General features: G+C 35.7%; 1 protein-coding gene across 1 annotated transcript in view; it reads left to right on the top strand.

Annotated features, from left to right (window-relative positions):
* The first annotated feature begins 4,148 nt into the window (after positions 1 to 4,148).
* Positions 4,149 to 11,227, top strand: part of REV1 (REV1, polymerase (DNA directed)) — an 83,636-nt gene continuing 76,557 nt past the window's right edge. Inside the window, exons 1-2 of the mRNA XM_014529767.1 lie at positions 4,149 to 4,239; positions 5,636 to 5,762. Of these exons, the coding sequence (XP_014385253.1) occupies positions 4,186 to 4,239; positions 5,636 to 5,762 (181 nt within the window). The 5' untranslated portion in view covers positions 4,149 to 4,185. The remainder of the gene's footprint in view (positions 4,240 to 5,635; positions 5,763 to 11,227) is intronic.

Below are 11,227 nucleotides of genomic sequence, written 5' to 3'. Positions count from 1 at the left end.
TGACAGAGCCTTGACTAGAAACAGTTCCTCTTTTTCATAATCTTTGGATTCACTTAAGCTATATATTAATGCTACAAACAACTGATTGCCAGTATTGTATTTTTATCCAGTCATTGTTTAACATTGATTTATCCAGATATTTACTGTTTGCCCTTTCTTTTTCTGTAAGAGAATTTACCTTTCACCTGAGGGATATCCTTTTGGGTTTCCTTCAGTGCAAGTTTGCTAGTGCCATTAGCTTCTGTTTTATTTGCCTGAAATGCCTTTATTCTATTCTTAACTGATTTTTTTCTGGGTATAGAATTCTAAGTTAATGATTTTTTCTCCCCAGAACTGTTGTCTTCTAACTCTATTTTAGTTTCAATTGGAAAGATAGCTGTCTGTTTAATTTGTTCTTTTGAGTATTTTGAATGGAATCACTCTGTTCTCCCTACTCATGTCAGCTTTCAATGTATATATTTTTTGTGTTTAGTTTTCCATACTTCTATTATATATCTAAATATAGATTTTTATTTTTTTCCCCTGGATTTCTCGTATTTGTGGCTTGATATCTTTAATCAGTTTTAGAATGATTTAGCCATAATTTCTTCATATAGAACTTGTTTTTCTTATTTTTTTCCCTCCCAAATTTACTTGTTAGACCTTCTTAAATATCTTTTATCTTTTTCCCTCCCATGTTTTCTATCATTTTGTGTCTGTTACTCCTTTATCTGGATCTTTTCTTGTTACTTATTTTCAACTGTTCTTTATTTGCTTTTATTTATTAATTTGCCCATCTACTTCTGGTATGTTTCAATTCTAGAGTTAGCATTTAATTACTACTTTGTATACTTCCCAGTTTTTTACCCATATTCTGATACTTGTCTTTGTTAAATTCAGTATCTGAAGTGTCTGTGGATCTGTTTATTTTGTTGTTTCTGTTGGTTCTCACTCATGTGATCTTGTGTGCCTGGTTAGTTTTGTTTGTGTGCCAGACATTATATTTGCAAGATTGTACAAGTATGTGGTGTTTAGGATGTTCTCCACTGAGGATTTACATTTGCTTCACCAGATACTCCGGCACTAACAATCCAAAATCAACCTTAATTTGCTTTCAGAGACAATCTGTGGCAGGATACATGTTCTGCAAAGTATGGTCTGCCTACTTTCAGCTTACTCTTATTCTTAGGGTCTTCATCCCAAGTGTGCAGATTTATATCCTTGGAAGACCTTTGAACTGCAACTTCTGTTCGCTTAATACTGTGATTTTTGTTTTCAAAAACATTGTCCATCTTCTCAGCCACTCTTCTAGAGTTGCCAAATGCCCTTAGCGAGAAAAGCTGTCCCAGTTTGTGTGGGGAAAGGTAACATGAGATGGCAGGTGTCCTCTCTGTCATCTTCTAAATCTTGGCCCAGTAATTCATTATTTGCTGGACCTTGTATGCCTTGAGGCAATTTTTTAAAATCAATGAAACTTGAAAAAACAAGTTCTATATGAAGAAATTATGGCTAAATCATGTTTTGTGTAGCTTTCCTCTTCCTCAGCAGGAAGTTTCGTCCATATTGTTTAGTTTACTATTTGTTATGGAATTTTCTCAAGTTGAATTTGAATGTATAAAATGAAATATGTTTCTTGTTTCCTTTTCCCTTTTTTGGGGTCTTTCTTATTCTTTGAATCCTGGACCACTAGGAGTTTGCTGTACATGGGTCAAATTAGTGGAAATGATGAAATTACAATTTTAATTCCTTTATTCTCATTTCTTTTACTTTTCAAAGCTTTAAACATTTGTCTGGGATAGTTATATTACTCTGGAATGGGTAAAGAACCTTTAAAATGTGTTTGTTGGTTTTTTTTTTATTATTACAGCTTTGTTTCGTACTTGTCTATCCTCATTAACCCATCAGTAAGGATTTTCATATTGGCCTTTCTCAGTGGATACATAATACATCTTAAATAAGAGGCTCTTAAATGATTGGGCAAATGAATTAAACTAAAAATATATTGTATTTTTAAAATTTGCCTCATTTATCAGATTGTTGCATTTGCTTTTTGTGGGTATGCATCCATAATCTAATAGCCAGAACTCCCAAACTCTCTTTACTTGTTAGAGCAGATATATGAATTCAGGTTATATGAAGTCAAGGACTGTGTGTTAACAAATTTCCCAAGACTCCTTTAAGATAAGGGGAAAAATCTTGAGGGACTGGACAAAGTAAGCCTCGTGAAAACAAGTATTCAGCAAAGCAAATATGGCAGTTCTGAGACTCATGAAGAACCTTGGGTAGCCATGCCCCTGCCTTTATCAAACTTGAAAAAACAAAACTCTTCTCCCTCAGCACCAGCAGCCCCTAATCAGGGTTAATCACTTTGCACTTTGTTGCTCTGTTGGACTTAACTCTTTGAGCATATCTCCACACATCTTTTAGGCACCCTTCAAAGGTAGACAGTAAGAATTTATAATTAACATAAATGTCAGAAAGGAGAAACTACATCCCACAATATACCCGGAATAGAAATATTTGAAAGAAAATATATGCTGTCATGTTCCAAGATGTTACTCAATAACAAAACCTTAAAAACCATATCAAAGCTGATTTGACTGGGATAATGTATAAGGTTTCTCCAGTAACATAGGGGAACCATTTGATATTAACCTACATATAGTTACTAGAAGAAAAAAATGCCTAAATGGAAATCATGTTAATTTTATGAAGGATAATGCAGTCATGTCTCAAGATGTAGCCATTTAGGGTTAGCCTTATGTTTTGATGTAGAAGTCATTTTATTTTTTTAAAATATTTTAAAAATGTTTTTTATTGAATTTTAGAGGGTGAGGAAGGAAGAGGGAGAGAGAGATAGAAACATCGATAAGAGAGAAACATCAATTGACTGCCTCCTACATGGCCTCTTCTGGGGATCCAGCCTGCAACCCAGGCATGTGCCCTGACTGGGAATTGAACCAGTGACCTCTTGGTGCATGGGTTGATGCTCAACCACTGAGCCACAACAGCCAGGCTTAGGAGTCATTTTATACGTTGCTAGCCACTAAGCTATCATTTGGTCATTTTGGTAATTTTATAGTACAGATGGTCAAGTGTTGCCTTAAGGAAAATGCCAGATTTCCTAGTTTATCAGTGTAATCTTTCTGCGTCAAATCCCTAGATCAGCACTTTTCAACCTTTTCATCTCATGGCACACATAAACTAATTACCAAAATTCTATGGCATACCAAACAATACATATTTTGCCAGTGTAACCAAAAAAATAGGTATAACTTTGATTCATTCACACCAGACAGCTATTGTGTTGGCCATTGTCGTTTTTTAATTTGACAATCTAAGGGAAAAGAGGTGAGTGCCCCTGACTAAATAGTCAGGTATTGCATGTTTTAAAAATTCTTGTGGCCTGACGAGTGGCTCAGTTGGTTGGCCTCATCTTGAGAGAAGTAATAACTGAAGCGTTGTCCGGTGCACTGAAAGGTTGCCAGTTTGATTCCTGGTCAGGGCATGTGTGGAAGGCAACCCATTGAGGTTTCTTTCTCTTATCAATGCTTCTCTGTCTCTGTCTCTGTCTCTGTCTGTCTCTATCCCCCTCCCTCCCTTTCTTCCTTCCTCTCTAAGCATGTCCTCTGGTGATGATTAAAAAAATTTCTTTTGTGTGTGGCACACTTGAAAATCACTGCCTTAGTAGATGTGTTATTTTACTTGATTTTTTTAAAGGGCTTTTTGCGTAATAGATGAATTACACTGTGAGTGCACTCTTAAGTGCCCAGTATGCAATAGCAAAGACAGAGTTTAAGAGCCATATTATAGGTCATTTCATAAAGGAATGTGTTTTCTTAGGTTCTGTTAACACTGATTAATCCTTAACAAGTAATCACGACCATGTTAGTCAGATTTGGTGATGTTTTACATAAGTAGGTGTTGGGATTGTTGCTCAGGAATGTCTAAAAGATTTTCCTGTTTAAATTTAAAGTACTGTAATTAAAACCTGATACTCACCTGTAGGAGGGTGTTTTTAGGAACAAATGTCACTTGTGAAAATTTGGAAAAAGTTTCTTCACTTGGTATTATACTTTCAACTTTTATGAATTAAACATTTGTATTTTAATTTTTTATTTTTCTTGATACTGAAGTAAAATATCAATTAGTATATTATGTTGTAAGATTGATTTTATTTTTTCTCCCTAATACAGAAACTCCACCATGAGACGAGGTGGATGGAGGAGGCGAGCTGAAAATGATGGCTGGGGAAAATGGGTGTGTTTTAAAAGAATAAAAATTATATTGAACTGTCTAGGTATTTTTCATTCTTTTTATAGCTTATAATGTGATTTAAGCCATTTTCTAAATTATAAATCACTTTAGATATCAACTCTGAGTTTTCACAATGTGTAGAAAGCTCAACTTGAACCCCTAAACTTGCAGGAATTTTATCCTGAGAAAATAAATGTTATAGTGCACACAATTTTATTGTGTGATAATTTTATTGCAGCATTGCTAATAATACTGAGAAACAGGAAAACTTAGCTATCCAAGAATAGGGAATTGGTTAAATAAATTATTTTTATACAGTGGAACACTGCAGCCATTATTTAGCTTTATATTTCTTAAACTGGCAGATGGTCTTGACTTAAAAGGGTGTTGTGTTATAAAGGAATATTGATATATATGATTCTGTTTTTGTAAAGCTGCTATGCTCTGAGGCATAGATATAAACTTTGAAAATAATATCCTAAAATGTTAACAATGAATGGGATCATAGCTAATTTAAAGTTTCTTCTTTATATTTAAAAAATTGGCAGTGAGCATTCAATATTTGAATAATCAAAAACAATGAAGTCATTTCCATTTTGAAAAAAATGTGTACCACTTCTGCATACCTACTGCTTTCTTTTAAAGACCTAATTGATACTCTTAATTGATCTAGATAAATCAATAAAAACTTAATTGATAATTTAAATCATTAAGCTTAATTATTTAAATATTTGGGGGAAATGTAGCTGAATTCAGTCATGCTTTTTAGATTTGTAAATGTCTGTAGGAAAAATAATGTTTTTATATATTTTTTTAGGTTCCTGTTATCTAATGAGAATTTGTCATAGATTGATTAGATCCAGAATTTAGCCACCGAATTCTTTATTGTATTCTTGTCTACATGTATAGAGGACTATACTGTTTTTTCAAGCTGCTTCATTTTACATGAAGTTTTTTTTAAGCTTTCTATATACAGAAGGTAGTGGAAGCCCATTTAAAATATACACTTATTGACCACGTGTTAAATTTGAATTGATTTAAACTTTGATGTAACTTTTGCTTGATTTTATAGATAACAATATTTTGTGGCATTAAACTTATTATTTCTGACATTTTATATCTTATTTTTGTTTATTTCTGATATTTTGAAATAACTTATTATTATAAAAATGTTAAAGAATTATTAAAAATTGAGTCAAAAGAGGGAAAAGTCTCTTTTGACCTGCCTGTTTTATTGCCTTGGCTCTGGTTCATGTTTAGCATTACACCTTTGTCATCATTATACTTTGGTCATTGGCACAGAATAAAGTCTTTTTAAATAGAAGTTTCTTTAAGAAAAGGGGTATGGGGGTAAAAGTATAACTTTTGTGATTAGTGTTTACCTTTTCTTTAATTCTAGGGTGGATATATGGCTGCCAAGGTCCAGAAATTGGAGGAACAGTTTCGATCAGATGCTGAAATGCAGAAGGATGGAACTTCATCTACAATTTTTAGTGGAGTTGCCATCTATGTTAATGGATATACAGGTTGAGTACTTTTTACTTTTTAGGTACTCTTTTGGCATGCATTATTATTAGGATTGAGAGTGACTTTTTAAAAATTATCTATAATAATAAAAGGGTAATATGCTAATTAGACCGGAGGAAGCCGTCCCCGCAGCCAGGGGAAAGAAAGCCTATTGCACGAATTTTCGTGCATCGGGCCTCTAGTCTTGTATATAAAAATTATAAAAGTAAAATCCTTTGGTTAGGTACTCCTTCACTTTTACTGCTATTCCACCTATACCTGCCATTGTCTCTTTTTAAAAAATTAATATGTTTTTATTGATTTCAGAGAGAGGGAGAGAGAGATAGAAACATCACTGATGAGGGAGAATCATCAATCAGCTGCCTCTTGCACAGTCCCCACTGGGATCAAGCCTACAACCTGGACATGTGCCCTGACTGGGAATGGAACCATGACCCCCTGGTTCATGGGTCAGCGCTCACCCACTGAACAGTACTGGCTGGGCCTGCCATTGTCTTTTATTTTAATTTTTATTAAAGTACTTAGGGTTTTTTGTGTGTGTGTGTTTTAATATATCTTTATTGATTTCAGAGAGGAAGGGAGAGGAAGAGAGAGATAGAAACATCATTGATTGGCTGCCTCCTGCATGTGCCCTTGGCAGGAATCAAACCCCAGGCTGACGCTCTATCCACTGAGCCAAACCAGCTAGGGATAAAGTACTTAGTTTTTAAAAAGTCAAATGAGCCCGGCTGGTGTGGCCTCAATTAGGTTGAGTTTCGTCCAATGCACCAAGTGTTCTCCAGTTGGATTACTGGTCAGGGCACATGCCCGCGCTCCATCCCTAGTAAGGAGCTTACAGGAGGCAGCCAATCATCGATGTTTCTATCTCTCCCTTCCTCTCTCTCTAAAGCAGTGGTTCTCAACCTTCTGGCCCTTTAAAACAGTTCCTCATGTTGTGACCCCCCAACCATAAAATTATTTTCGTTGCTACTTCATAACTGTAATGTTGCTACTGTTGTGAATTGTAATGTAAATATCTTATATGCAGGATGGTCTTAGGCGAACCCTGTGAAAGGGTCGTTCGACCGCCAAAGGGGTCGCGACCCACAGGTTGAGAACCGCTGCTCTAAAGTCAATAAAGACATATTTTTTAAAAAGTCAAATGAGGTTTAAAATTAAAAACAGTAGTGATCTTGATTAAACAGCTAATTGGAAGCTCATCACATGCGTGTGGTACTTGTAAACTGTGAACTTCAATATAGGAGGATCTTGTAAGGTCACTTCACTGGTAAATCTCCCACTGTAATTACCTATAGATTTGGGGGCTGGTGGAGGAGGAGGGTGGTATATATGTAAGATTTCCCAGACTCTTGCTTAGAGAAGCGTATAAATCCAACTGTCAGCATTTTGGTGGCCAAGGGGGAAGCAATGTGCCATAACTCTGAGAAAGTAGAGTTTTATTTAATCTTCCTATTATTTTTTTCATTTCCTACATCACTTCTCCCATCTTGCTATGCCTATTGTCATTGAGTCTGGTACCTGGAAGGGACTGGATAGTCTTTGTGAGTCTAGGGGGAGGTGGGGGGAGATGTGGAATTCTAATCACTCTGTTACACAGAATTTCAACTGTGAACTTCTTGTTTTACCACCTGTCCACAGGTCTACTTTGAGAGGTGCCTTGTACCCCTATTTCATGCATTTCTCTTGGTTTCACTGGCACTAAGCAACCTCTTCTGGATTTCCACACAGCCAACTTAGATTTTAGCTTTCCCTCATCTGCAAGGACAGTTACCACTTGTCTACTGGCTGTCAGATGTTCCTGCTAAAGTTTCTCTTCATTCTCTTTAGGATTTCTTTCCTATTAAGATAATTTAAGTGTATTTTGACATGAATGGCTGCAAATATTTGTGTCAACCTCTTATACTTTTTCCTCTCCACTTCTCAACTGGCTGATACCTGCTTATCTTTAAGACTCTTTATATATAACTTCCCTTTGGTTGTCTCATTGTCTTCTTACTGGCATCGCTGACTTCTCATGCTCCTATGTGGGACCTTGTATTTGTCTGCACCTTAGCATTTTTAAGATCTTACTATAGACAAGAACAGGAGATACATTTTCATTACTACTATATTTTTGGTACCTCTACAGTGACTGGGTGTAACCTCTCAGGAAATATTTGTTGAATTTTACAGTTATGTTTTAATTAACTGATACATTTGTCTGATTGAATTTTATCAGGCATCCTTGACAATAAATTCTTAAAATGATTTGCTGGTGCAGCTTTGGAAAAATTCACATGCAACTTTTCTACTTAGGTATTCTGGAACATTGAAGCTCCACAGGCCTTCCTGAGATGTATTATAAAAGATTCAAAATGTTAACAAAAAGAAATAAACAATGCTTGCTACATTAGCCAGTTATGGGAGTCCTCAGTTTGCAATGGCACCTTATTCACGTTAGAGGAAGAAAAAGAGACTGTGAGAGGGAAAAATTAGTATTGTAGTAATCACTACCATGGTTGAAAGTCTGGAATTCTAACCACTTTTGTCACTGATTTTTGTGTGACCATAAGACATTTTCTCTTTGAACCTATTTATTTTGGACCCATTATTATCACTATCCCTTTTTCTTTAGGGTAGAGATAATATTAATTTTTACTCTTGTTATTGTTACATTATAATTCTACAAGTGAAGTTCCATTATGCAGAATTTCATAGGACATGCAAATTGTGGTGATAGAATTCTTTAGAAAAATAATGTTTTAGTGAAAACTTTGCAGCTTTATAGGTAAAACAGAATCAACACCCATGTAATGAATTAGCAAGTGAAGAATAGTGCTTTAGATGCAGGAAGACTAGTAGGGAATGCTGTTTTATTGTTAATTCTTAATCATGATCCCTGCAGACTTTAATATTCCAAGTTTTCTTGATTCTTTTAAAGCTTCCAATTCTGCCATCTGAACTTTTCTTTGATAACTCTTATTTCTCCCAACCCAGTTAGCACTGAACTTGAGCTGAGAGAGAAGATCCTCTGCCTTTTGGATACTCTGCCTCTGTCAATCCATTCTCTCTTCTTTTTGCCCCCTTTTCCCCCCAAAAAGCATCTTCTCCTTGTTAAGGTTAACTCCTTTGTCTTCCATCCTTTTTTTTTTTTAATTAAAAATTATTTTGAGTCCTGCTGGTGTGGGTCAGTGGTTGAGCATTGACCTATGAACCAGGAGGTCACGGTTCAGTTTCCGGTCAGGGCACAGCTTGAGTTGTGGGCTCGATCCCCAGTATGGGGAGTGCAGGAGACAGCCGATCAGTGATTCTCTCTCATCACTGATGTTTCTATCTCTCTTTCCCTCTCCCTGCCTCTCTCTGAAATAAATAAAAATATATCTTTTTTAAAAATTATTTTGAGATAGCTGTAGAATCACATTCAGTTTTAAGGAATAATACAGAACTCATGAACCTTTTGCCCAGTTTCTCCCAATAGAAACATCTTATAAACCCATAGTACAATATCAGTCAGAAAATTGACAATGATACAGTCAAAATACAGAATATTTTCACGCCACAAGGATCCTTCATGCTGCCCTTTTATAGCCAAGCCTACTTCCTTCTCTTCTGCTCTCAGTCCCTCTTATCCCCTGGCAACTACTAATCTGGGCTCCATTTCTTTTTTTGTTTCCTTTTCTTTTTATAAAATTTTACTTATTTTTATAATTCTTTATTGTTGAAAGTCTTACATATGTCCCCCTTGTCTGTGTCCATGGCTTATGCATGTATGCATACAAGTTCTTTGGTTGATCATTTCCCACCCACTCACCTTCCCATACATTCCCTCTGAGAATCCACAGTCTATTCCATGCTTCTATATCTCTGGATCCACTCCGTTTATCAGTTTATTTTGTTACTTAGATTCAATGTATGAGTGCAATCATGTGATACTTGTCTTTCTCTGACTGACTTATTTCACTTAGCATGATACTCTCTAGGTCCTTCCATGATGTCTCAAAGTGTAAGCGATTCTTCCTTTTTATTACTGCATAGTATTCCATGGTATAAATGTACCACAGCTTTTTTATCCACTCATCTACTGATGGGCACTTGGGCTGTTTCAAGATTTTAGTTATTGTAAATTGTGCCACTATGTACATTCTTTCTGATTGGTGCTTCAGGTTTCATAGGATATATTCCTAAAAGTGGGATCACTGGTTCAAATGGCAGTTCCATATTTAATTTTTTGAGGAAACTCCATACTGTTTTCCATATTGATTGCACCAGTCTGCATTCCCACCAGTAGTGTACTAGGGTTCCCTTTTCTCCACATCCTTGCCAGCACTTGTTGATTTGTTGATGGTAGCCATTCTGACAGGTGTGAGGTGATAATCTCATTATCATTTCAATGTGCATCTCTCTGATGATCAGTGATTGAGCATTTTTTCATAATGTCTCTTGGCCATCTGTATGTCCTCTTTGGAGAAGTGTCTATTTAGGTCCTTTGCCCATTTTTTAATTGGATTGTTTGTCTTAATTTTAAGTTGTATGAGTTCCTTACATATTTGGATGTTAATCCTTTACCAGATGTATCATTGCCAAATATGTTTGAGTTTATTCTTGTGTATGGTGTAAGTTGGTGGTCTAGTTTCATTTATTTGCATATATCTGTCCAATTTTCCCAACACCATTTATTGAATAGACTCTCTTAACTCCATTGTATGCTCTGGCCTCCTTTTTCAAATATTAATTGAGCATAATGGCTTGGGTTGATTTCTGGATTCTCTGTTCTGTTCCATTGATCTATATGCCTCTTGTGCCAGTACAAGGCTGTTTTGATTACGGTGGCTTTGTAGTAAAACTTGAAATCTGGTATTGTGATTCCTCCAACTTTGTTTTTCTTGGGCTCCATTTCTATACATTTTCATTTCAAGAATGTTATGTAAATATGTAATCTTTTGGGATTGGCTTTTTTTACTGAGCATAATACTTTGAAGAGTTATCCAAGTCATTATTGTATCAGTAGGTTTTTCTTTTTTCTTTTTAATAAATCTTTATTGTTTAGATTATTACAGTTGTTCCTCTTTTTCCCCCCTATAGCTCCCCTCCACCCAGTTCCCACCCCACCCTCTGCCCTTACCCCTCTCACTGTCCTAATCCATAGGTGTACGATTTTTGTCCAGTCTCTTCCCGTACCCCCCACACCCCTTTCCCCCCAAGAATTGTCAGTCCACTCCCTTTCTATGCTCCTGATTCTATTATATTCACCAGTTTACTCTGTTCATCAGATTTTTTATTCACTTGATTTTTCGATTCACTTGTTGATAGATACGTATTTGTTGTTCATAATTTTTATCTTTACCTTTTTCTTCTTCTTCCTCTTCTTAAAGAATACCTTTCAGCATTTCATATAATACTGGTTTGGTGGTGCTGAACTCCTTAGCCTTTTCTTGTCTGTGAAGCTCTTTATCTGACCTTCACTTCTGAATGATAGCTTTGCTGG

Source organism: Myotis brandtii, unplaced genomic scaffold (genome assembly GCF_000412655.1).
Source record: "Myotis brandtii unplaced genomic scaffold, ASM41265v1 scaffold1169, whole genome shotgun sequence".
NCBI lineage: Eukaryota > Metazoa > Chordata > Mammalia > Chiroptera > Vespertilionidae > Myotis > Myotis brandtii.
Note: the sequence above shows the minus strand (reverse complement) of the source record. Positions and strands in the feature narration are given on the sequence as shown.